Here is a 25555-nt window from a genome sequence, read left to right on the forward strand (position 1 = left end):
GTTCGAGTTGAGAACGCTCTGTTAATGCATATGTGATCTGACAGACTATGTCTCTGTGCAGCGTGTTCCCTGCCCCTCTCAATTCTCTTACAAGTTCTGTTTACTTGAGCTCGGAATTATGGGAACGCTCGGCAAGTTGGGTCTTCTGCTCAGCTGTCCAGCTCTCTCTGATAATCATCATGCTGGATACCAGGTGGCCAATGGAAGTCAACCCGAGGCCACTTTGCTTTTCTTGGACTGGAGAACACATGAAGAGACTGTATAATGAATGGACGTAGCCTCCGAATCTGGAAATTCAAGCCAATGTGGAAGTGCCTAGACCTGAATTCTTTCTATTGGCCAGCAGGGGGCGACTCCACATATTGCAAAGAGAAAATGACACCAATTCTCAGTTGAGTTAAAGATATAATCTCTAAGATTTTCATTGAAATAAATGTCTGTTAAGTTACTATCTGTCCCTGAATGAGGTAACACAATGGTGATTGAGCCTATGGCCAACTGATGAAAGCCTTTGCATTTGCAGTATATAGTATTATTACAGACTGGGTGTCTGTGACGACAATTACAGAAAAAATCACAAGCGGCGCCCAGTTAGTGAAGCGTTTTCCATCAGCCAGCAGTGGTTGATCTGCCAGAGAGGGTAGGCGAAGCTAAGCGGCTGCTTTTCTGGTCTCTGCAAGTGTTGTGAGTAAACAGTAATCTACTATGGCTGAACAAACAAAGAAAAGATGGATGACTACAGATACAATTTCAAAAATAAGTGAAAATACAAAGAAAAAGAAACAAATTCGATGCTCAGATGAAGGTAAAGCAACCGTCAGCGACGAAAATCACGAGTTACAAGCGCTTCAAAGGGAGCCAACCGTAGACATCTGGCAGTCTGGGACGTATGCGCCTGCAATTCCCTTTTATCACCAAATAGAACGAAACTGAGAACTTCGAGATTATAACTTTAGCACCTCAGTAACATTTTCTTGAGTTTTTTTTTTCGGTTGCTAGTTTAAGGTTTCTGCAATACAGAGTGATGTAATTTAAAAATAACAATAATATGCCATTTAAAATTAAGTAGACAGTAACCTAAGTATGGTGTGCTTGAGGGTGGGGCTGTGATTGACAAGGCGCTAACACAGCGACCTGAAAAAGGCCATGTTCAGCACTAAAAGACACAACAGGGTCCGCTGTTAGAGTTAATAACATATTTACCTTGCAAACCAAACTAGTGTTGTTGTTAGCAGATTTATATCATTTGCCAACCCCTTGCTCCTCTTCAGCTAATCTCCGCATATGGTCCCATCTGGCTCCACAAAAAGCATCATGGCTTCAACATTAAATTAACAACATTCATTAATAACAATAAAATTAACTTAAAGAACAAATCTATGATCAACTTTTGTCAGCAGAATTCAGAAAGACTGCAGATTTTAGAAAGAACAAATTAATGTTCAAAATCTGTAGCAACCTGAGGAACACAGGATATGAAATGTTCATGAAATATCTCTGACATATTGACTTTCCCTTCTTGTTCTTTTTCAGAGCTACTTGGTCCAAATACTAGAGGTCCCAACTTATTATTATTAAGTCAACAAGCTTAAAATATTGATGTGGTATCCAAGTTTAACTGGGAGGTTCTGACAACTGAAACTGCCTGATGTGATCAGCGGTGTTATGGGTTGATGTTTCTTTGCTCTCACAAACACTGAACACACATCTTCTCCTCAGAATAAGATGTCAAATTTCAGTGACCGCTTTTCATCCAGCGCCAATGTTACATCCACATTTTAATTTGTTCATCCACATAACCATTTTGTGTCTTTTAGTGCTTTAAATGTTTGAATGCTTTAGTAACTGTGAGTGTGTTAGCATGCTAGTGTTAGCATTTAGCTAGGCACTATTTGTTCCAAAGTACAGCCTTGCAGAGCCACTAGAATGGGGAAAAACACGTATTTGCAGAAAGCTCATTAACAAAAATCTAGCTTGATTCTGACCAAAGTGTCTGACCATAAAACTTTTTCGTGACGCACGAGAGGAAAACAATAATTGGTCAATAATAATAGATCATCAAAGTGTCCAATGTGTCCTGAGGGAAACATAAATGTCTGAAATTGTTTTGACAGTGTGCGTTCAATAGCTACCAATGCCAACCTACATCAGTAAAAGTCAGGAAATAGGCAAAGTAAAAAGGGTTCATTCTTTGGGTACTGTGAATGCCATTTCACAGAAGTCCAATGGTAATTGAGATATACTGTCGATGGACTGACTGACAGACTAAGGGCCCAATCAGACAGAACGCGTTTAGCAGCTGGGGCTTTTTTCTGTAATTGTTGTCAATGAGAGGGACCTTTTTTTGCGCGCTGCTTTTGCGTCGCAGGGCGCCTCGCGTTTTTGAGGAAACGCTCTGAGCGCCTCGAGTTGAAAAAACTTCAACTCCAAGCAGAAAAGCGCCGACGTCATGGGTGTTTTTTCTGATTGTCCAATCGGGTGAAAGGAGAGGCTGTCCTTCTGTCAGTTTACGATATAACGCTTAGGTTAATAACAGCTAATGATTTGGTGTTTGCCTTGACAACAGTAGGAAAAAGGCGCGGCGAGCTACTCTTTTTTTAACTGTAGGCTTCAACAAAAGCGGCAGTGTGTTGCGCCTCCTGTTTTACAGCCTGCAAAACCCAATCTGTCTGATTGGGCCCTTACAGACCAGTACTTCCATCTAGCAAAGAAAGAGGAATGAAGCATAAAACGGTTTGAAAAGAGATTGATTAGCATCTGAGTGTGAAATTTGTGCATTTTACCAAAAAGGAACAGAATCTCAAAAGGAACCGTCTATCGACACCCAGATCTAAGTCTGCAGGCACTCCAGAAGATTTACATTGTCCTAAACTGTCACCTGTTTTGGGATGAATGAAGTCATGATTCTCCAAACGTGCACAATGTGAATTTGATCACTGGTAGCCACAATACAAGTACTATTCTTAATAACTGATTCTGCTTTTCTTCTGAGGCAAGATCTGAACTATCAGAATCATTGTAATAGAGGCATGAATGCAATGATGCTGATGGAAAACAATGTTTGGTTTAGATAGAGTAAAGACTGTTGTCTATGTAAAAATGTCTAAATATCTATTGTATATGTTTCATGAAAATATAAACATATTGAACATGATCACGGTCATGTTGATCCTTTTCTACTAGATACATATTGCCCAACAGTTACTGAAGAAATGAAAGCAAAACAGAAGTCTGGGCAGAACCGATCGGTCTCTTTTGATGAATGATTAGAAAATAACTATATACAACACTTGCTTATCTACAACACAGAAATCGTGTCCTCAATAAGAACATGCACAAGTCAAGGACCTTAGCAAAACAAAGTTGATTTCTTTAAGTAATGTTTGACTTTTGAACACACTTTCAAAAACAGACCATTGTCAGATCTTCTGTCGTCGCCATGGTACTCCGACTACGAGCATGTAGAAAGTAATAATATATACATTAAACAGAACCGATGATAATATTGTACATTTTAATAATATTCCCTGTTTGACTGAAGACTCAGACAATATAGTCTATATATAGGCAGAAATGATTTTCAAAGCAAACTCCTTAGGAAATTTACAGAACTCTTCATATGTTTTGACAAAGACATTTCACTCTGCAGATGAATGTCGTTATGTAGCTTATACATCCACAAAACTGAATACGTCTCCAGTACTTACAATGATCTCATCGAGTAAATTGACATTTGCAGCATGGATGTTGGTGGACGAGGCATCCGTGCAAGTCTGTATAAATGAGGTCCCTTAGAAAACTATTAACATCAGTTGTGTTGAGAATTACAAAACAGAAAAAGAGAACCCTCGACACAGTAATGCTTCGCTCTGTACATGAACTGTTGCTCTCCGGCTTTACACGCTAGTACAGTTTGGAATCTCCCTTGTGCTCTCGCAGGCGTTTCCAACTCCCCCTGAGCAGGAAGAAATGAAAACAAGCAAAGAACAAAGATCATTAGTTCAGCCTCTGTGCTTTAATAAATGTGAAACAAATCATGTATTTGATGTTGACGCATGATGTTAATTATTGCACTTTCTGTGTTGTTTTATCAAAAGCTGTTTAATAGCATGGATATCAGAAAATGACACAAAAGAAAAATGCTCCTGCTTTTTATTACAGGTCACTATAGGTTGAATGAATGGACAAATACTGAGTCACACATAAAAACAAATGTTTCATTCCTATGTTGTATGTTACTAAGAAACAGGAGAGAAGCCATTAATATACAGCTCCACAGTGCATGTTTGCATTTAGCACAAAATCAATGCACGAATTAAAGTGGAACCTCACTGATTTTACATCATCATAAAGGTGAGCTTATTGGTCGGCAGCAGCCTGTGAATCCAGTTATAGCATTGAAATGGAGTTTTTATAAAATGATGCTGATGATGTCATTAGGGTTATCCTGGCATGAGTTTGGAAATCTTCCATCACTTTGTATTAGACAGCATGCGTTACAAACTGAGGTGTACATTTGAAATATGTGTGCTGATAACCAGGTGGGGAGGGACTTATGAGAGACCCACACTGAGGACAAATGTAAGCTTAATGTGTCTCCTCTGACCTTATGGAAGTGCACTTTTTACGTCACTGGAGGAATTTTCTTTTCATCGCCTAGCACAGGGCTCCCCAACCTTTTTAACTACACGGACCAGACAGTAGCAATAATATTTTCGACGAACAGCTGTTTACAGTCATGCAGCACAGTGACTGATCTGTGTGTTTCTCAGGCTCCTGACTTAATAGTGTTGCGATCGGTCCCGTATTTCCGTGAAAAACCTTTATAAAGCATGAAATACGTCTTCAAACGCTGTGACTGCGATGAGCCGGAGGTGATCCACGCGTAGTTTATCAGACTTATCATGCCGCGCGGGGAGAAGACAGACGTTAGGAGAGGAGCAGATATGACGCAGACCTGTGTGTGCTTTGATGCTCATACCTGAATCAATAACGTTGCGATCCGTCTGTATTTTGCGCACAGTTAAAGTATAAACTCCGTGTCCACAGGCTGTCATATGCCCATATGCTGTGTAATTCATATATTTCAGTGATAACCACAGAGCTTTAGAGGGGCATCAGGCTTCATGATCAAAGTTTCATGGGATGCGAAGCCAGGGTTGCAAAGTCTGTGCTTTTCCCAACTGAATTAGGCGACTTTTGAGGCGCGAGGCCCTGTGTGGTTGCACACTTCACACAACCCATTCAACAGTTCTGACTCCGCGTATGTTTGGAATGTCACAGACACCTATTGGGTTTTGCGGCCCGGTACTGAACAAGACTTACTAGTCATTTAAGCACCATGGTTCTCAACTGCAGGGTCGGGACCAAAAAGTGGGTTGCTAAGCTGTTTTCAGCGGGTCGCAGATGTGTGCTTGAAAAGAAAAAGAGTTGTGGCAAAAAGTCTACGCTGTGCTTTTATTTTAGAGAACATTTGTTTCCTATGACATACGTGCAGTAGTAGTGTAGTTTATTCACACTCCATGAACCCACTGATTGGATAATCCAAGCTACAGGTACATTGTTTAAACTTTATGAGCCCGACAGTAGTTGCATTTATGTCGTACTTTTTGTTAGTGTAGTCGGAAAAACGGCAGTTAATTGAATAAATTGTGGAGAGAATATTTTCCTCCCACTGTCACCTGCTGGTCCTTTTGGGTGACTATTATACTGGTGTGATGCTGTGATGTTTCAGTCAGTCTCAGGTCCAAACTGCACCGTTTTTCATTAAATACATTTGAGTGACTAAAAAATGTCAGAAATTTGGGCTGCGATTGGTCATTGAAGAGGTGGTGGTGGGTCCTGAGGCTAGGCCAGTTGAGAACCACTGATTTAAGCTGTCTGCCCTTACGGCTGCTTTGTGGAGTTTCTTGGTATTTTTTCATTCAGTGTTACAAGGGCGTAGTTTTTATTGTAACATTGGTGGGGATGACAGCTGCACTCTCCCTACGTTTTAAAATAATTATACATTCACAAGCAAATAATTACAATCAGGTGATTATTGTTTCAGCACTGCTTGAGACTGAAAAGAAGAAATTACTTTAGTATATGAACTTAATCTCTGTTTATTTATGTTGGTTTTTTTTCCACAATGATACGCTTGGTCTATGATGGGTCCTACAAAGTGACACGCCTCGCGATAGGTTGTAACTTTTGATACCACACGCTTTCATGATGAGGTGTTTCCATTTCAAAAGTCCAGCTGTAACTAAAGACATTAGGTCAATGGTATTAATTATTCTTTACTATAGTTAAACAAACTGCAATCACCCAGCGTAAGAGAGAGAGAGGGAGAGTGAAGGACAGCGCGAATGCGACGCAAAAAATGGTCATTTGATGGAGACTGAACTGTAGACTGGAGTCCTTGTTTACAGTGACAGACAGAGTGACGGCTGTCTCATATGAACAACTCCTCCGCAGGTTGAAAATGCAACAAGTTTAATTTGGACAAAATTATTAGTCGGGACAATTCAGTCATTTTTATGTTTGGTATAAACACATCCCTACCGTCCCTACCCAATTCTACGCCCTTGGTTCCTCATGAAATTTTTTTTTAATTTGAGAGGTTTTAATGTGTTTTTTCCCCCAGTGTATTTAACCAATTGTATAATCACTATCATGTTAAATTATGTTAGTTTACAGTAGTATCTCCTCAGTATAGCCCTCTGTTCAGAATGTATTATTACACTTTCTACTTCAGAATGAGCCACAGCCGCCATCAAGTCAGGCTGCTACATGATTTTATACCTGACTGAATCGTCTCTGTGGAGGATTACAGGTTCCGTGCAAAAGATAACAATGGATACTGAGCGGAATAAAAATATTTAGCTGGCCATAAAGCAGAATACTGATTACCTTTGTGCTTGAAGATGTCCACGACTGTGTAAGACTAAAAGTTTCTATTCTCTGCAGTTATCCTGAATTCTAACACCTAGGTCAGAATCAGCTCGCTCTCCAGCACCGTGAAACTACAGGAGCTTCATCGGTCTTGTAAACTGTCTCAGAGCCTAACAAATCCAGGAACAGCTGTGTTGTAAGGTCAGAGAAAGGGCTGTTCTGCCAATTTGCTTTTGACAACCTGCTGATTTTGTGCTGGATTGAGGGATTAGTTTTAAACAAGTTATAATGTGACCGAATAGTAAACTGATTAAGGCTGTCTCTGCGCTCCTGCCGGCCTATTGAATCTCAATGCTGCATGCCTAAACATGTTATTAATTATTCATTGTTCTCAGTGCTGGAGGCCTTGCTGGAATCTATTCTTTACTATATTAAAACCCTTCCAGGACTATCTCTACACTGTGGCTCCCTCTGCCTTTCTACTCCATAAATAATTGAAAATGTGAAAGAAAATTAAGTTGCCAATTCTCTGTTTAAAAAATAATACAAATCCAATAGCTACAGTATGCCTGGGGTGATGATTCTGCAACCCTTTAATCTGTGCGTTACTGTGACGTTTAATCAAAAGCCATCTTCAAAACTGAATAACAAAACCTGTCTCAGATCAGGAGACAAAAGGAGCTGCATTTACAACAAGCGGATAACATTGTAACTGATTCCACACATTATTTAATCTCATATGAAGGCTCTGTACTTACTTTTGACCCTGGCCTCCAGTTCCTTCTCCATGAGTTCTTTGGATGTGGAGAACTCACTCAGAGTGATTTTAGGCGTGCTGTCACCCTGGCCCACCGAGCCAATCATCTCCTGCTCTTTCTCCTGGTTCACCTCAGCGTATATGTTGATCCAAGGTATTTTTCTAAGGTTTTGTAAATGAAACGAAATGAGACAAATACCACCAAGAATGTTTTGACAACTCTGAAAGTTTTATGTGGCAAACTTTTCTTAACAGCCTCTCTGTTAACCTCAAAGAACCTAGTTCTGTTTCCTTGTGCTGTGGGCTTTAACTTTCAAAGTTGCCGTGGCTATAATTATACATCTCAGTAACTAATTTATAGGCAAATTACAGGAACATTGGTATCTTTTCCCATCTGCATTTATAACACATAATATACATCTTTATTTAGTCACTATCCAATTTATTTCCAATTACTATTCATTTTGGTTATTAATTGCTCTGTTTTGTCAACTGTGAGATTTCTTGAAAAATGCGTCCTCTTTAGACTAATGGGAAAAATTTCATATCCATAATTAATGACAGCTTTTCCATTTCCTCAGACTTTTCAAGAGAATCATTTTGAGAATGAATAATTTATTCAGCAAATAACAGCCGAGGCACAGCAAGCGCATATTAAACCATTTAATGGCCGTTTTTTGCTGCATTTTATCACTGATTGGTGCGTGTGCCTCATGCATTGGAACCCTGCTAGAAGTTTGTCTTCAACCCTCCAGGGGGACGTGTCAAATTAAACTTCCAAACGAGACTGTGATGGATCGGTCCAGGCTGTGCTAATCTGCTATCATCAATAATGGATAGAATGGTAATAGATGTACAGTACACTAGGGTTCTGTATGGACATGCTGTATTTGCTGCAGGTGGAGGTAATCATGAAGGTGTGTACCTCTTGAATTTGTAGATGAGGAACACTGCTAGGCCCAGGAACACCACTGACAGGAGCATTAGCATGGCGGAGCTGCTGTGTCTGGGGTTGGAGTCCACCAAGGGCGCTGTGGGAGAAGAAGACACGACAAGAAAAACATTATCATTCTTTTTGTTTGTCCACATTATGAATTAAAGTCCAGTTTTCACTCTTCTTTTAGCTCTGACTTTGGGCTCCACTGACTACTGAAAGAACTCGCTGCTTAATGTTGTTTGTTTTAGAGCTTTTTGATATAACCGGCTGCCTACTGTGATGATGAAAACTACTCTTTGAGAGGCGTGAGACTGAACCAAAACAGTAAAGTTGTGGGCTGAAAATATAACAGTGTGCTGAACTTACTATAACTCTACATTAAGCTGAGGGGAGCTACAGAGTCAGGTGATAATTCTTTATTGGTTTGTGAGTGGTCTCTTTTCACACTGTGACATCATAAGGATGGTAACTGATGTCCAAATTGTAAAAAATACAATGAAGTTGGGTTTAATTAAGTGAAGTTAAAGCCCTTTTTTATAGCCACATAAAAGGTTTGGCAAGTTGAGTATTTAGCTACATCTGGTACATGGGCTACATTAAGATGGTAGTAAATGTTCACTGTCCCTGCTAAAAAGTAAAGTTGGGTTAAGTAAAGCAAATTATAGTTGTTGAAAGCCATGTTTGTAATTCTAACTGTTTAAGCTAGTTTAGCATTTAGCAACATCAGGTACATTTTAATGTATTTATACAAAGTTAAAATCAGATTGTTTATAATGTTCCTGCTATTTGCTCACATTATTGTAACGTATGACATGTGGCGCAATTGTCCTGTGTTCTTTATGTGATAAAGCCAAAAACAATTCTCCACAATGTGAACATTTTATTGTTCAGAAAATTAAAATCTGTGCTGTCTACTGCCTCCTTTAATAGCAGAGTAGTATGAGACAAGTGGCAGGAATGTGTACTGTGCATGAAACAAAAATAAATTAATTAATTAAACAGGGATGTAAAGATATGGCTCCATTGCACTAATAGAGATAAAACAGTCCATTTGGTATCTTTAATCAGGAATCAGGAATAATCCTCTTAGTTAAAGGTTCAGTAGGTAACATTAAAACTAACTTTGTCATATTTGTTCAAACTGTCACTTTAAACATGCAGTAGTACATGAGAGAGATAATCTGTGAAAAAAAAAAGTGTTCCTCTGGCTCCTCCTTCTATCTACTGTGACGATCCAACAACAACCAATCAGAGCCGAGCACTGCCGTCAATCACAAGCTGCGCAGCACCCAGTCACACGGTCAAGCTCAATTTCTTCAATGTGCGCAGCGTCAGCCGCTTTGTGTCCACAATGGCTAAAAAAACCCCACCAGGAATGAAAAAATTGCCCATCCCTCCACAGCCAACTAGGCTTACACTACAAAGACCGTTAAACCGAAGACGCTGAGTTAGACAGTCCTGCTCGACAGGCAATTACCCCAGCTTAATTTCTGCTGTATTTGTGTCACATTGCTAAGATGTCTGCGGTTACTGTGCCTGTGCTCTCACGGCTAAATGTTCTCAACATCAGTGTGTTGCTGCTTAGTTGGCGCTGTTTCTTCCACAGTCTCTGTTAGCAAACTAAGTGCTGGTGGTTTTGCTAAACAGAATTAGCTGTAGATTACCGTTCACAGTAAAAACATATTTCCGCTGGTTTGATGTGTACCTGCTTCGATAGTGTTGGTGGTGTCATACAACGGCTGCGGTTGTTGTCATTTCACGTTTTTACAAGTGTGTCCGCCATGTTGTATACGTGGCTCCTTCAGTTGCCGTGGTTACTAGCCTGTGCGCGCATGACAGCCTCCTCTGCGGGGAGGGCTTTAGAGGCAGGACTGAGCTCCACGGAGAGAGAGGGGGAGGGACCTGGAGGTTGTAATCTTCCAAATTTTGAAGCAAAGTCTTCTCTCTTCTCCATCTTACCTACTGCAGCTTTAATTAAATAGCGTACTGTATGTGTATACACTTACATAAACTATGAGCTCTTAATCAGTTTATCAGAGGACTGGAGATGGTGTTTAAAACATTTCATGTAGTTTCTATTAATAAACAGATTTTTTCTCATTTTCCTGCCTGCACATTAACATCAACAACAGCGTCTGAAATTACGTGAAAATGTTTATTTGCAAGTAAATGAATTTCACTGCTGATTATGGGTTCTGGATATATAAAGCAACAAGCATACTGAAAATTGAAGTGGTTACCTGATTCTAATACCTCAGATGTCATAAGTTGAGGTAGCGTGAAATAGCTGTTTCTATTGCTGGGCTAAGAGGGTGACAGCAGCAGGTAATTCATACGTCTCAGGTGGATTTGAAATAGTTAACTGCGCTTACATTTATCTTGCACAGGAACCCAACCGAACATGCACTTACTATGATTAATGTCACAGTTGGTCTCATTATTTTGAAGAGCGCATTAGTGTGTGTCATTGTAGGGAAATCACATTGCAGCGATGTTACCGTGCTACTCCCTTCAGCTCAGAGGCACAACACGCACGCTGTTGACCTTTCTCCAGCAGCTTGAAGGCTCTTTAGACCTTTTCTTGGGGGGTGAAATAAAAAGAGGGATCCAGCTGTGTACACCTCCAAAGTCATTAGAGTGCAGCACAGCAGCGAACGTCGCAGAGCAGCACATGCCAGGCTGTTAAACCTGGCACTTTAAGCTACAGACAACTCGTGGCTGTGTGCCTCCAGAGACTGTGCGCCTAATGAAACCAGCCAAGCAATGAATACAACGTAAGATCTGTCCAGCACTGGGACAGGGGAGTTGTTGAGGCCCAAGCCAAAAAAAAAAGTAGAGTTTTCCAGACAAGCAACCTTATTTACAATCGATGTGCCTCCATGAATCCAGCATTGATTTGATACTCATAACAGCAATTTGTTTTTTGGCAGCAGTGCATTTTGAATTTCACAAATGTCAGCCAACCTTGTCTTTTCCAGCAGTGAAGAGCCGAACAGTGTTGTTGACTCTTCCAGTAATTTTGAATTCAGCTTTTGCCCTTAATTGTACAGTGTTCCTTCTCAAGGACTAAATAATCAACATAATTATACTCAGTGTAACACTCATTTTGTGGTTGGATGGCTATAAAAGGAATAGAACAGATGTTCAGCTTTTGATGGCGGGCATAAAAGATCCCTCGTCTCAAGGAGCTCCACTTAAAATCAAACCCCACCCGATACTCGGCTGTGTTCTCTCGCCTGGGATGGAGGCAGACTGACAGGAATTTTAATTGGTGGACCAAAGAAAAATTATTGTTGTCAAAACTTGGTTATTACCGTTAATTTCTTGGCGCTTTGAAATGAAAAATAGGAAATGCCAGGACCACTGAAATTACCCAGGCAAGTTAATATAACGGTTGATAACTGGAGGGCAGTATTGGAAGCAGTGAGAGTAAATGATGCTTACCCAGCGTTAGCTGCGTGTTGTACACAATCACTCTGACGCCAGGCTTCAGCTCGAACTCCACCAAGTTTTGGTTCAGCGCACTTACAATGATATCAGATACCTGTTCAACACATCCATCATGGGGTTTTACATTTACATGTTTATGTTTGGAGTAATGTATTAGAACCATTTGTCATGTCAATTTGAATGATAGTCGCTCATACCTGCTCTAGCTCCTCCTCTTTCTTTTTCTTGCCCTCTGATTGGTTCTTGTGAGGTAACAGGAAGAGTTCAGCAGCTGTAGGAACTCCGGGGAACACGGCAACCAAGAGCTGCTCCTCCGGGAAGTCAGACACCTGGGACAAGGCAGAAATATGCTTTGTTGGCTAACTTTGTGAAAATGATGATTACTAACAGCTTAAGACGGGAAAAACTTGCATGGAATGGATTACATTGTGAATGTTAAATACACTTTGGCAGGTGACAAAGCGTTGAAGGAGTGATGAGGCCCAATCACCCAGTGCACAAAACAGATTGATCTGAAACAATTCTGAATTTAAAAACATGAACAAATTGGCCGCTGGTTTAGCTCAGTTGGTAGAGCAGGCGCCCCATGTACACAGGCTACAGTCCTCATCGCACTGATCACAGGTTCAACTCCTGGTCTGCCGATCATTTGGTGCATGTCATCCCCCACTTTCTACTCCCCATGTATCCTGTCTATCTTCAGCTTTCCTATCCAATAAAGGCAAAAAGCCCCAAAAAATAATCTTTAAAAAAAACATGAACAAAGTACTCCATTACCTACCTATCTGTAATAGAAATACAGGGCCTACGATGATATTTTTGCTTGTCTGTATGTCTGTATGACCTAAATGTTCTCGAAGTTATTGTCTCGATGATCCAGGATTTATATTTACAACAATTTTACTTGATTATGCAACAGCAGATTGCAAATGCCTGCGCATGATCACCCTACGCTGCACGTAACAGGATGTAATCATGTGATATATCTTCCCGGGATTTTTTGAGCTCTCGTGTCTCGTAGGTTCTTGGATGTCGTTGCTGCAGACCACCTGCTGCCGTGGCACTGCTCGACTACAACTGATACAACTGTTAATATCAGTCTTCCCCATATTATCATTATTGTAGTTGCTAGTTTTAATAATAGACATGTTGACTGCTACTGCCACAATTATAGTTACCAGTCTTTTATCATTACTATGCTGTTCTTGCTAATATTACACATTTTTACCATTATTATTGACATTGTAACCACAAGTATGTATTATCTGTTGTTGTTGTTGTTGTTGTTGTTGCTCTAACAAGAACATATTGTATGTTGTTGCTGTTGCTCTGTTTGTCTCTGCATCTCCCTCTATCCCACTTTTCGGCCCATCCAGTCGAGGCAGAGTGTTATGCCCCGTCTAGGGGTGGCCGAGGCATGACAGGAATGAGTCCCATTTCCCTCAAGTCCCAAGCAGCCATAGACACAAAAGTTACCGTGTTAAGAAAAATAAGACGGATTTATTTTTATAACCAAAAAAAAGTATAAGTTTAACAATGACAAAAAGTGTTAAACTGAACTTCAGGGTGAATCAAAAAAACAAACAAACAGTTCTAACTCAGAAGGTAAATGATCTGACCTAACAACTCAAAAAGAACAGAATACAACCACTAACTAATATAAACAGGAGAAAACAACCGTAAATAAATAAGATTCACCCCGACATATTGATATACTAAATTAAACAGACTGAATCTTGAAACAAAGGAAAACGTGGCCGGTTGGAAGGAGAGGGAGACGGGGTTCCCCAAAGCCGAGGCGGTGACGTCACGGTTGCTTCTTATATCTGCCGTCTTCGGACGCAGCCAACCACCTGCGGACGCTGATGAGGTGTCAGCCAATCAGCTCAAGGGCACACCTATTAAGATACTCACTCACATACAAACACAGGCACACATAACTCACAGTAATAATAATAAAAGAAAAAAACATATTACGACTATACAGTCGTAACACAGATGCTCAACATGAGCCTGGTTCTGCTCGAGGTTTCTGCTTGTTAAAGTTTCTCTGCCACTGCTGCCAAATGTTGCTGAGTGCGGCTCATGGTGATTCACGTTGGACCTCTCTCTAAATATAACAAAGAGTACGGTCTTGACCTGCTCTTTTGTAAAGTGTCTTAAGATAAATTTGGTTATGATTTTGCGCTACATAAACAAAAATGGATTGATTGATTGATTGATTGATTGATTGATTGATTGATTGTTTGATTGATTGTCAACGTGATGCAGAAAAGACGGAAGCCTTAGCGATCTACAACAAAAAGAATGAAGGCTGCAGCTATAATAGTTTCTTTAGATGAATTAACTGTAAACAGGATTATGCAAAGAACAACCTCCTGCAGCTGGACGTCCACTTTCTAAGGGGTTAATTGTGGTGTGTGGTTTTTGCACTCCCCACAGCAACAACAGGCTACTTTGTGTATAATGAATGTAACCAAATAGCCAAGGATGAATTTATGCGTAGCTGTAAGCTGAGGCTGGACAATTTCATTCACACAGCAAGTTTCATTACAAGTACACTCAATGAGCTTAGTCGGCCTCTACCTGTTCGGAAATTTAATGTTCCATGAGAAGTTACTTTTTAATGTTGAGAATTTAATTATGTACTCAAACTCTCAGTCAATCTATAATTGCCTGCCTGTGAGTCACTGCTGGAAGCTAAGTGGTTGTATACGCAGCTAGAAGAGCAGCAACAGTTCACATGTTGGTGAACATCTTCACTTAGCAGATCTTGTCACCCTTTTCATAAAGCTTTAATGCCTTAATGTCATGCTTGTGTCACCAGGTATAATTAAGTCTTTCCGTTTTTTCATTTGGCATGAATATATGATTCTGAAAGCAAAGTAAAACACAACAATTTTAGAACTTTAAATATGACTGCTTTGGCTTTATCGTTCATGTCCTAAAGTTGAAATCATAGTACGAGGTAGCTGACATGACTTTCAAAGTGCAGCAAAGATTGTTTTAATTTCACTTGCTGCTAAGGTTGGGCAAAGCCCTGCATTTTTCTTTTATTTAAATCCGTCCGGAAAATGCAACAGTTCACCACAAGTTCACATACCACTGTCGATGCACAGAGAGAGAGAGAGAGAGAGAAGCACAGAGGGAGAAACGGAGAGAGGGAGAAAGATGAAGAGAGGGAAGAAAAGAGAGGGTGGGACACACAAATAGCAACAGAGTGAGAAATAAAAGGAGACAGTGTTTTCCAGTCATTTTTAGGCTAGAACAAAAAACAGGAGAGCAAGTTTTCTTCTTCCTTTCTTCTTCAGACACAGTGTTTACATCGCATAGTTGTACAGCCTGACCCAACTGTCATGGCTGCCCTAACTGATTCTAAAGGCTGTATCTTTGAAACCAGTCGGGGCAGCCATTTATCCTAAGCAGATGCTGTATAATGTAGCTACAAGACAAGGTCAAGCAGCCAAGTATCTGCTCCTTGCTTGGGTAATAGCAAGTGTTGAAGGCAGTTTAGAGGTAAGTTGGGTCAAAGGGTTCAGTAGGTTTATCACACACCCACACACACAAACATACACACTCACACGCTCACACTCGCACAGCCTGATACACACTGCGGGGTCTAGTGATGAGTCAGAACATTCTTTAAGATAGAAACTGTGCTTCCATAGGAATGCTAAACGTCTGCTAATATGTTTCCACGCCTAACAGCAGGAAGTGCATTTTACGTTGAATTGAGTTATAACTAAATTTTATTGATACGTATTTCCAGAGTTCAGTTTTGCTTTGTTTAAAAAAAAAAAAAACATAAAAAAATTGTGGTAATTAACAAGTCTGGCTCAAAACCATGACACACCACAGCAAGTGAGTGCAAGAGCAAAAACAGTGGGGACGGTGACAACAGCACAAACAATGAAGATGATGACTTAAAGTTTATCGATAGGAAATTTATCTGCTAAATAAGTAAACAGAAAAAAACATTTGTTTGGCCCGCAGCTCTAAACCAGTTTCTACAAGAAAGAGAGGCCGGGCCGGGGTGGTAATCACTCTTTATTGTAGAGCCTGTGATGTTTTTATGTTTTCTCAGTGGCCTGGGCAGACAATGGAGTGAGCATAGCCAAAGAACATCAATTATCAAGCATAGAAATCACTATTTGAGTACCAAAGAAGTGGACAAATGATAGCCGTGGGCATGACTTGCATTGAGAGTAGGGTGGCAGAGGGGGAGATAAAGTGAATGGGATGACAGAAAATGCAATAGGCTCTGAAAAGAAAATCAATACACTTTGACCACGTTTGTTTTCATTGCAATCAGTCATTAGTTTAAAAAGCTGGCTGGTTGCTATTGAGTGACTTCTGATGCTTTGCAAATTTTCTGCTGGATACAAAAATGAGATTTGGTTGTCGTGGAGGAAAAGGGGAGAGCTGTGAAGACAAGGTTACCTGCTGCCGGGAGCCTGGCTCAATTTGGTTTGATACAAACATTCCACAGTGCAATATTTCGCAGGTTTATTTGAAGAAATACTATTTGAAGGAGATAAGCTCTAGAGGGACTCAGCACAGAAATGAAACCATATGCATGCAAACTGAAAGTTATTACGCCTCTAGATACTCTTCATATTTTTGCATTCTCAACGCAGTTTTCCTCTCATATGTTCGAATTTAAATTTAATTCCATAAACCCCTTGAGATGTGACATTTAATTTTTGGCAGTTCTATATAATTTTAAGGCAGCACTTGATCTGGATAACCCAGTGTTCATGGTTAACTTGCTGTTAATACATCTACAGCCAAGCTTGCAGCTCTGTGAGGCTAAGATGGTATGTTGGCCTGAATGCCAGAATCAGCATGCTTTATACTCAGAATAACAGTGTTAACATATTGATGCTTAGCAGGTATATTAACTATGGTAGGAATATAGATAGATAGATAGATAGATAGATAGATAGATAGATAGATACTTTATCGATCCCGAGGGAAATTTAGGCATGCAAACATGCAAACACGTAGGGTAAAAAGAGGCAGCACATACCATTTAAAACATCACTGATACAAAACATATGTACAGTAGTGTAAGTGAAATCATAAAAAGACATCGATATAATTGAGAAGGAAGAGGGGGGAAGCTAGCTTGTTTAAGACTGATATGATCTGGGATGTTGTATTTAAATATGATATCCTTAAGGTAAAGGCATAAACAAAGCAGGTACTTAAGAAACTGAAACCCTAGATCTTTTCTTCTACACTTCTAAGATATCTTACAATCTAAATACTGGTCAGCATGCTAATGTTAGCAAATTAGCACTATAGAACTACAGTTATACAATTTAGGGTGGATTGTGCGCAATGAAAATTCAAGGACAAACTAAATGTTTGAACCTAATTTCATTGAAATCCATCCAGCAGTATTCAAGATGTTTCTGTCTGACCATCTTTGATCTGCTGCTGGCGTTACAAGAAAAATCTTTAGACTATGTCATGGTCATGGTTATCTATTCAACCATTAACATATTTTAGTGTGGATTAAGTAGGTTCAAGCCGACTGTGGATGGATGGATGGATGGATGTTCTTGAAGACGTTTCACCTCTCATCTGAAAGGCGTCTTCAGTTCTAAATTGACTGGTGGGTGGAGCTAGAAATACTTACTTACCAAAGACCTACAGAGGCTTATATTTCTAGCTCTGTCCACCAGTCAGTTTAGAACTGAAGACGCCATCCAGATGAGAGGGTGAAACCTCTTCAAGAACTTCAACCAAGTCCAGTCACCTTTTGGATGAAGCTTGGATGGATGATGTGGGTTTCAGATGAAAGATGAACGCAAGCTAATAGGAAAATTTAACCCAAGGAGTCCTTGAATATCCTTAGCAAATATGATTATAATCTATCAAAAAGTTATTGAGATATTTCACACAAAAAACAAAAATGTCAACATGATGCAGCTGAAAGTAAAGGTCACGTCCCTGGATGGGGACCCTGGATGTCTGTACAAACTTTCATGCCCGTCCATCTAACCATTAACATGTCTCAGTGTGGAATAAGGTGGTTGACCAGCCGGATCAAATTGTTATTGTGAAATCATCATAATCAGGAGTCATTGTCTGGGAACCATAATTGTATTTATCAAATTTGATTTGTTCCAATCATCCAAGATGGATTTTTAACATATTCTATTAAACTGGAAAATTGGAGGCTTTAACCCGCAGAATGTTCTGGATAGAGGTGAGAGCATGTCAAAGGATGCATCCTCTGAAGGCCTAAAATAAATTTCATGATAATCCATTAAAAACTTATTTAGGTATTTGACTCAAAAAGAGAAACTAAAATATCTCCCTCATGTTGCCTGAAAGTAAAGGTCAGTGTCCACCCAAAGTCTTTCAATCCAGATATTAAATGAGAGATTGTTAGGGAATCTTAAAAACCCAATGTGCCTTCTTCTCATTTAGATGTCGGTTCATTATCAACAATACAATTGACAAAGTGTTTGGTGCCTTTGGGGAGTAGATAAGGAGATGATAGCTTGAAAACTAGCATTAACCTTCAAGGAAAGCTATTTGGGAGTAGGAACATTGTAAACTGAATGAGCTTGAGCAGAGAAACATTAAGGGAATGTGAGAGGGAGGTGGCTCAAGATAGACAGAGTGGAATGAAATAACCTCCATTACTGAATGTGCATTCAGCAGTGGTTGAGGCAGCCGAACCAAAACAAGCATGGGTGAAGAGTGCAAAGTCATGACTTATAAGATTCAGCAACAGGGCCACGCCGCACCTCAGTTAAATAGACCTTGACTTTGATTGCAAGTTGTTCCCTCTCTCATCTGCTGTTTTATTGTTGTGGAGTTGTTTACTATGTTGAAAGCCATCAGTTGTGAACTGGCCTCTGTCCCAAGCAAGCGTTCTCAACCCTGACAAGATAAAAGAAAAATAACCCTTCCTGTCTGCACTTGGACAATATGTTTATCTGGAAATGAACCCTGTGTCAGCAGTGGGCTCATGTTGCCAGCCGCTGATGACTCTAACATGATAATGTGAAAAGATAAAACAAACACAAGTGTCACATCAGCCTCTAAGTGTTGAGTGAGTTCTTTCACTCACCCATTTAAATACTTAAGGGAGAGCCTGTAAGGATACTTATGTTATACTGGTTTTATGATCACTGGTACAGCTCTTATTCGTGTTTATGGCACTGAAACTCTATCTGAATTCATTGGGTTATCTTTATCAAATATCCAAATGTCATTTTTTCATTTAAATTCCAACATTTTTTTATTGGATTGAAAAGTTTGAAAACAACATCGGCCCCAAATTAAGGGAGGGTCTATCCAAGTTATAATCTATGAATCAATCATATTTTGGATTGATGTGCTGCTCTAACATTTTTCAACATAAGGGATAGACAGACGTCTGAGTGAACACAGTGCAGTCAAGTGTAGGTGGTAACTATGATGTATTGGAGGAGAGAAATAGTTGAACCAGACAGCATTTTTATTCCAGAGGAAGAACTTGACATGACTCACAGTATGCAGTGTTAAGGAGTGTTATTTCAAGCTCTTACTGCAGTGCACTGTGTGCTTATACAGGAAGGATTTACTAGACCTGTGGGCTACGACTGATCCCTCATTTTTTTTAATGTCAGTACGCTTTGTAAGGATGCATTAATTGAAAACTAATCTTTTTTTTGCCATTGAAATAAAGAACAGGTTCACAGTTTTTAAAGTCTATCTAAAAGTATAGACCTTTATTTAGACAACAGTGGGGTTGCAAAATAAAGAACAGATTTGGCTTGCTGTAATCACTCCTCCTTTCATGCTAAAGAGATCCGTTCCCCAATCTGGGGATTAAATCCACAGTCCTCTTTCTATGTAAAAAGATATTCCAACACATTTGAAGCTCTTTGTGTTTCTTTACCTCCACTGCGGCTCAGAAAGGAAAGGCTGTCCATGGAAACACAAAGAGGGGAAATTTTACTAAAAAGAATATATTTTGTACAGAAGTAGGACTGTGGATTATGTCCCCTGTCACTTATCTTTTTAAATACCCTTTAAATAAGGGTCCTATTTTTTTTTAATATATTTTGGAGGCTAAATGACTAATAGATAAAAAGTTCCAGTTTATTTTTTTTAAAGCTGTCAGCCAGGATCAGACTGAATCACTTCAACCTTATACCTGTGAGGAAATGTGCCCTATCAATGTAAGACATATTTCTGTGTTTTTTGGCACTGTACATGGTGGCATCATTCACTGATCCGAAGAAGTTTAATTTCAGGCCGCAGTAGAAAGCTCTACTGTGGAGTGTTTGGGAAAATGAAGCTTGTGTGGACGCAACCACCACTTGACTGAGAAATGTAGTTGAAGTAGTAAGGCCATCGCTTGTTGCACCACTTCTGCCCAAATTACAAGCAATGGCAAATGAAACTGAGCGGATCATGCTGAAGTCGGAGGTAACAAACAATGAAATCCATTGCTTTTACCAGAGTACTAAAAACACACATTACGTGTATAGACATTACAACCTGCAATTACCATTCCAGTTTTAGCTTTATGTGGTAGCCAACAGGCTCAAGCAGTTAAATACAAACCTCTATAGTTTTGGTGCAATTCTGCCACACAGACCAATCACAGTTGTTTTTAGCTATAATTAGCTTCAACAAAAGCATCGCAATCCTCAGACAAATGTTCACATGACGTCATACCGAAGTAAAAACACTTGCACAAACATAACAGGTGTTGTTATGAACAGCCTTGTTCAGAAATTACAATGAAGGCCAAGGTAGAATGTAAAATGTAGGCATAGGCACGTACTTTGATCCACATACTAAACTGTGACTGAACTACCAGAGAACATGCCAGTTTTCATGCCAATCTCAGTGATTAGGGAAGTACACTGGCCTTTAAAAGCTTGAGATTGCATCAGTAAACCCTGGTGATTAATTTAAGAGTGAAATTACAGCCTCAGTCGAGTGGGTTCAAACATAAACAAGACCAGAGCGTCTGTGGGGTTGTTAATATTGATTCAGTCTAAATAATTGAACAGAAACTTGGTACTTCTGCTCTTAATGGAGATATTTCTTTAGATTAAAAAAGTACCATTTTTAGAAATATTTTTGTCTTTGAAGCCTCTGGAACTGTAGTAAATGCACGTCTGATGTCAAAGCTGAGAGTCTCATTAGGTATGCACAATAATCCGACTGAAAATGAACCTTTAGAACCGTTTTTGATTGACTGGGAGTAAACAGCTGACAAGCTGCCATGTGACTTTTCCTATGATTGGATCACAGAATTATTTCTATATTAAATATCAGAGTGAAACCGGAACACAGGAAAGTTTACACAAACTTAAATTAACATTGAATATGGACCGAAACTAGTTTCAAATAGTTAAATGCTTACTTTTATGTCCATAAAATTCTATATTACATAGTTAGAAGACTGGTGCATATTTGGGTTTCTAGAGGCTTTAAATGACATCAAAGTCCAGAGACAGAGAGATCAGTTGGCTCAAAAGCACGGGCCTGAGTATGGGCTATCCAGGTTATTCATGAGATCCCCTTCACTCATTGAAATATTCTTCCAACACTGCCCACCTGCAGCTCTAACGCTCAATATGTTGGTGAAATGGCCAAGAGCACATCACAACCAAATGCAGTCTGCTATTCATGAGCTGTGAATGGGGAGATGAGTAGCACTTAACAATGATGGGTTAGCTTCCCACACACACTGAGAGCACTTGCACTCCTCCTACGTTCAAGTACGTTAACACACACACAAGCAGACACACATTAGACACTGTGACAGGTATCGTCACATCAGAGGTCCCTAACAAGCCCCCGCACACGAAGATCTGAGATCATTTAATTGGTGACTTAAAATTAAAGAATCTGCACCAATGAAGCCATCTTAGGGGAGAAGGAAAGCAGAGGCGTCACACCTGTCTCATGATGAATCACAGGGTGGCCCCGAGGGCGTTCTCTTGCCGCACCAATGAGCTCAGAGTATTGGGCAGCAGAGGTAATAGGGGCATAGGAAATAATTGAGAAATAGCAGGGTGAGAAAGAGAGCAGGAGATAAAAAGACATACAGAAGGATGGAGGGAAGAGAGAGAGAAGGACAGAGAAAATGAAAATCACTCACTTGGAGCAGAGCCTTCTTAATTACTCTCCCCACATCCTGTCTCCACTCGGGTATGTCGGGGTTGAACTCGTCCAGATTAGGGGAGAAAGATAAAAGTAGAGATTTGAAGAATTCTGTTGAGGAGAGTCAGGGGAGAATCGGCCATTAATTCACGCAGATCCGGGGGCATTATTCTCAGAGAGCAGTGCCAACTGTCATTTTGCTCAAGTTGAGTTTCAGGTAGTTAACACTTGATGAAAAGAAGAGGCTTTCTCATATCCCCTGCACTTCCCTTTGGCGAAATGTACCAGATGCACTTCTAGATAATTAGAAAATGTCACAGCTTTACGCCAGACCATCCGTTGGTAATAAATCAGTGCTTTTTAAAGATACTTGCTGCCGCATCACTTTGTTCAAATGAAGACATATTCTTTAGTGGCTCTAACAGTGATGTGATATATTTTACTCAAGTAGGGACCGTTTTATTTCAGAGACAGCAGAGACAGAAGATTATGTATTCTGAAGTATTTAACTGCTTTACATAAAACTGAATTCTTCAAACACTTATTAAACTAAAGAGATGCCAGCAGAGCAGACTTGTTAACAGTTGCTCTGAGCTCCAGGACACAATAAGAAACTACATACTGACCTTTGACGGCTATGGTCTTGGTATCCTGCAGTATGGTGTTGGCAGCAGCCACTTGGACTGTGATGGTGTGCATCCCTTCACTGGAGAAGGTGTATGAGATACTCCCATCCAAAGTGATCACCGGCTGCAAGCACAAAATGTACAAAACTGTCACAGTATGTCCTCCAGGTACCCTGTAACTTTCCCTCCTTTCCCTGTCTTAGCACCGTTTCCCGTTTGATTCAGTCCTGCAGTTGCCTGACCTTCCTCATCCCCCACGGCGCTACTTCCCTCTTCCGCCTCCCTCCATGAATAGTGGGTTATTTCCTTTGTTTGTTTGCCAGGTCATTCAAGTTGCGATGTACTTTGTTGGTGTCTTGCCTGTTGTTCTGTCCTTGGATTTTTTCTTCACTTGAACCTGGATCTGCTTACCAACCACCTACTTGAAACTGGTTTGCCTGCCTGCCTTCATCCCAGAGACTGCCTGTGAGCTATCTATTAAATGCACCAGTCCTAAAGTTTCCATCTGCATTGGGGTCCATCCCCTGCTGCCTGCACATCCAACCCTAACAGAAAATAATGTCACCATAATACAGCATGCAGCCAATTTTTCTCCAGTACAAAATGCTGTTCTCCACTAAACATTTCTGGCTGTTATTCCTTCCTTGGGGTGGTGCCCAAGGTTGACTTTGGTTTCAGTATCCAACAGGGGTTATTGATGGATTATCCAGGATTTGTTTGAGAGCACTAAGAAGTCAAATTAAAGATGTGTTAAGGTCAACCGAAGATTGACTTAAAAATTAGTCAGGGCTCTCCTTAAGTATTAAGGGATTAGAGATATTTGAAATATCAGCTCTCGGAGTGGCAATGTTGGTCCGTCTGTGTATCATGTTGGCCCACACTCATATATTATAAGCTATTAATTGGATTGCCATTAAACATTGTACTGATGTTCATGGTTCCCAAAGGATGAAGTCTACTGACATTAGCAATAGAGATGTAGCCTTAACTGCATTATTGCACTGCGCCGCTACTGACAAGCCAACTGCAGGGGGTGGCAAAATTGCCAAAACTTTGTTATGTATATCTTTCCTGGTTTCCTGTTTTACATATAAATGTATGTATATCGGGGCAGCTGCTCTGCTACCTATTATATAGCTGTCAAACCCCCCCCCCCACCTACCTAACATTAGATAGTGGAGCAGCCCAGATGAATGCCGATGACAGTCAGAGTTGGTGATCCCCATAATTTTTCCTGAACCATCACAATAAAGTAACAGTTTGTGGCCTTACAATATCTCAGCATCAACAAGAACATAAGACAGAACTAAATTCAGATGAGACATTGCTGACCCATGAGGCCCCGTGTCCCCAAAGCGCCTCATTCTGGCAGAAAAGCTCTGGCAGGGCGCTGGGGAGCGCTGGGATGAAGCGCGTGTGCGGTTAGAGAAAAAATGCTGCATGCAGTGAGAGAAAAAAACATGCCAGTTTCTATGACAACACTATGTTTAACTTACTATGTAGGGTGATAAAAGCACAACACTTAGCAGCAACATTTAGTGTCTGATCTGCTCCCACAAATGGGCTTGTCGGTCTCTATTGTGATACTGTTTGTTTGTCATATGAACAGCTCCGGGTAGACAGAAACGGCCAAAACAAGTTGCTCCTCCATGTTTGGTGGTAACCAGGGTGACTAGCGGTGCCCCATCTGATTGGTTGCCTGAAAAAAGCGGCAGTGACGACACCAGCGCCTTTCTAAAAAGTAAAGAGCCTTTAAACTCAAAGCTCTCGGAGCGGCTGCACAAAAAAGACGGAGCACTCTGAAGAAAGACGCTGGGTGCAGCACTTTTCTAGGTAGCTGCATACATACTGTCCTTATTGGGAACAACTGAAGAAAGACAGTGGCACTCAGAAAAAGGTGCTATGTGGACACGGGGCCTTAGATTAAAACCATCGTTTGGGAAGATTCACTGTGCTGGCTCCCTTCTGTGATGCCCTGACCACATACAGTTCTGACATACAATTATCAGCTTGTTACCCGTGTCTAAACACAGCCTCACAGTAGCTAGCTGGCTGTACACTCGAGTGTCTTTCAGACACAAGCAGTTGCTGCCGCCGCCTCCAGTGTTTCAATGTAAACATGACAGCAGACGTGTCAGTGAGGTCGGCGGCAGTAGCAAGCAGAGGGAGGCCGGCTGCTGCTCTCGTCGGGGTTCATGATGGCTCAACTTTCACAACTTGCTGCTGAATCCCACTATGTGACCATGGCAACACCAGAAACCACAGTGAGAGAAATGCTCCAGGAACTGATTTTATGAGCGTATGTATAATTTCAAGTTACTTGAATAATACATCCCCTCACCAGCAGACATCATACTGATCATGCAGGTATGGGAATAGCATCAGATTCAAAGTCTGATTAGCCTGTCAGGGACAATATCAATATTTATGATAACAGTTAGCAGTTGTTGTATTAATCATGTCATATTGCTAACCTTTTCCTCTACTGCTACAACTGCTCTACTCATCTGAGTTAAGAGGTTACCAGGGAATGACAGCGCTGTGGAAGTAATTTCCTGCATCTGCGTCAGATGGGTTTTGCCACTGCCTCGCCCTTTTGAGAGACTAGCAGCAAGTCCTGAGTCTGTTAAATAGGAGAAGGGTCTGTGGGTCTGTTAAATCCTTAAATGGGAGAAGTGAACCTGAGCATAGGTTTATGAGATTCTTTCACCCCAAAGACAGACGGATTAGGAGAAATTAAACTTTGTTCGAGCCCTGTCTCTGTCTAAGCAACTCTTGATA

The 25555-nt window shown here is 40.5% G+C and overlaps 1 protein-coding gene across 1 annotated transcript in view; it reads right to left on the reverse strand.

Moving 5' to 3' along the window:
* Positions 1-3799: 3799 nt before the first annotated feature.
* sorcs3a (sortilin related VPS10 domain containing receptor 3a) overlaps positions 3800-25555 on the reverse strand; it is a 249982-nt gene continuing 228226 nt past the window's right edge. Inside the window, exons 21-27 of the mRNA XM_069676841.1 lie at positions 22775-22898; positions 22147-22259; positions 12218-12349; positions 12015-12114; positions 8559-8664; positions 7635-7795; positions 3800-3955 (exon numbers count right to left, since the gene is read on the reverse strand). Coding sequence (XP_069532942.1) covers positions 3897-3955; positions 7635-7795; positions 8559-8664; positions 12015-12114; positions 12218-12349; positions 22147-22259; positions 22775-22898 — 795 coding nt within the window. The 3' untranslated portion in view covers positions 3800-3896. The remainder of the gene's footprint in view (positions 3956-7634; positions 7796-8558; positions 8665-12014; positions 12115-12217; positions 12350-22146; positions 22260-22774; positions 22899-25555) is intronic.

This window comes from Semicossyphus pulcher, unplaced genomic scaffold (genome assembly GCF_022749685.1).
Source record: "Semicossyphus pulcher isolate SPU_LCO1_2020_fin unplaced genomic scaffold, fSemPul1.0.p SCAF_27, whole genome shotgun sequence".
Lineage (NCBI taxonomy): Eukaryota > Metazoa > Chordata > Actinopteri > Labriformes > Labridae > Semicossyphus > Semicossyphus pulcher.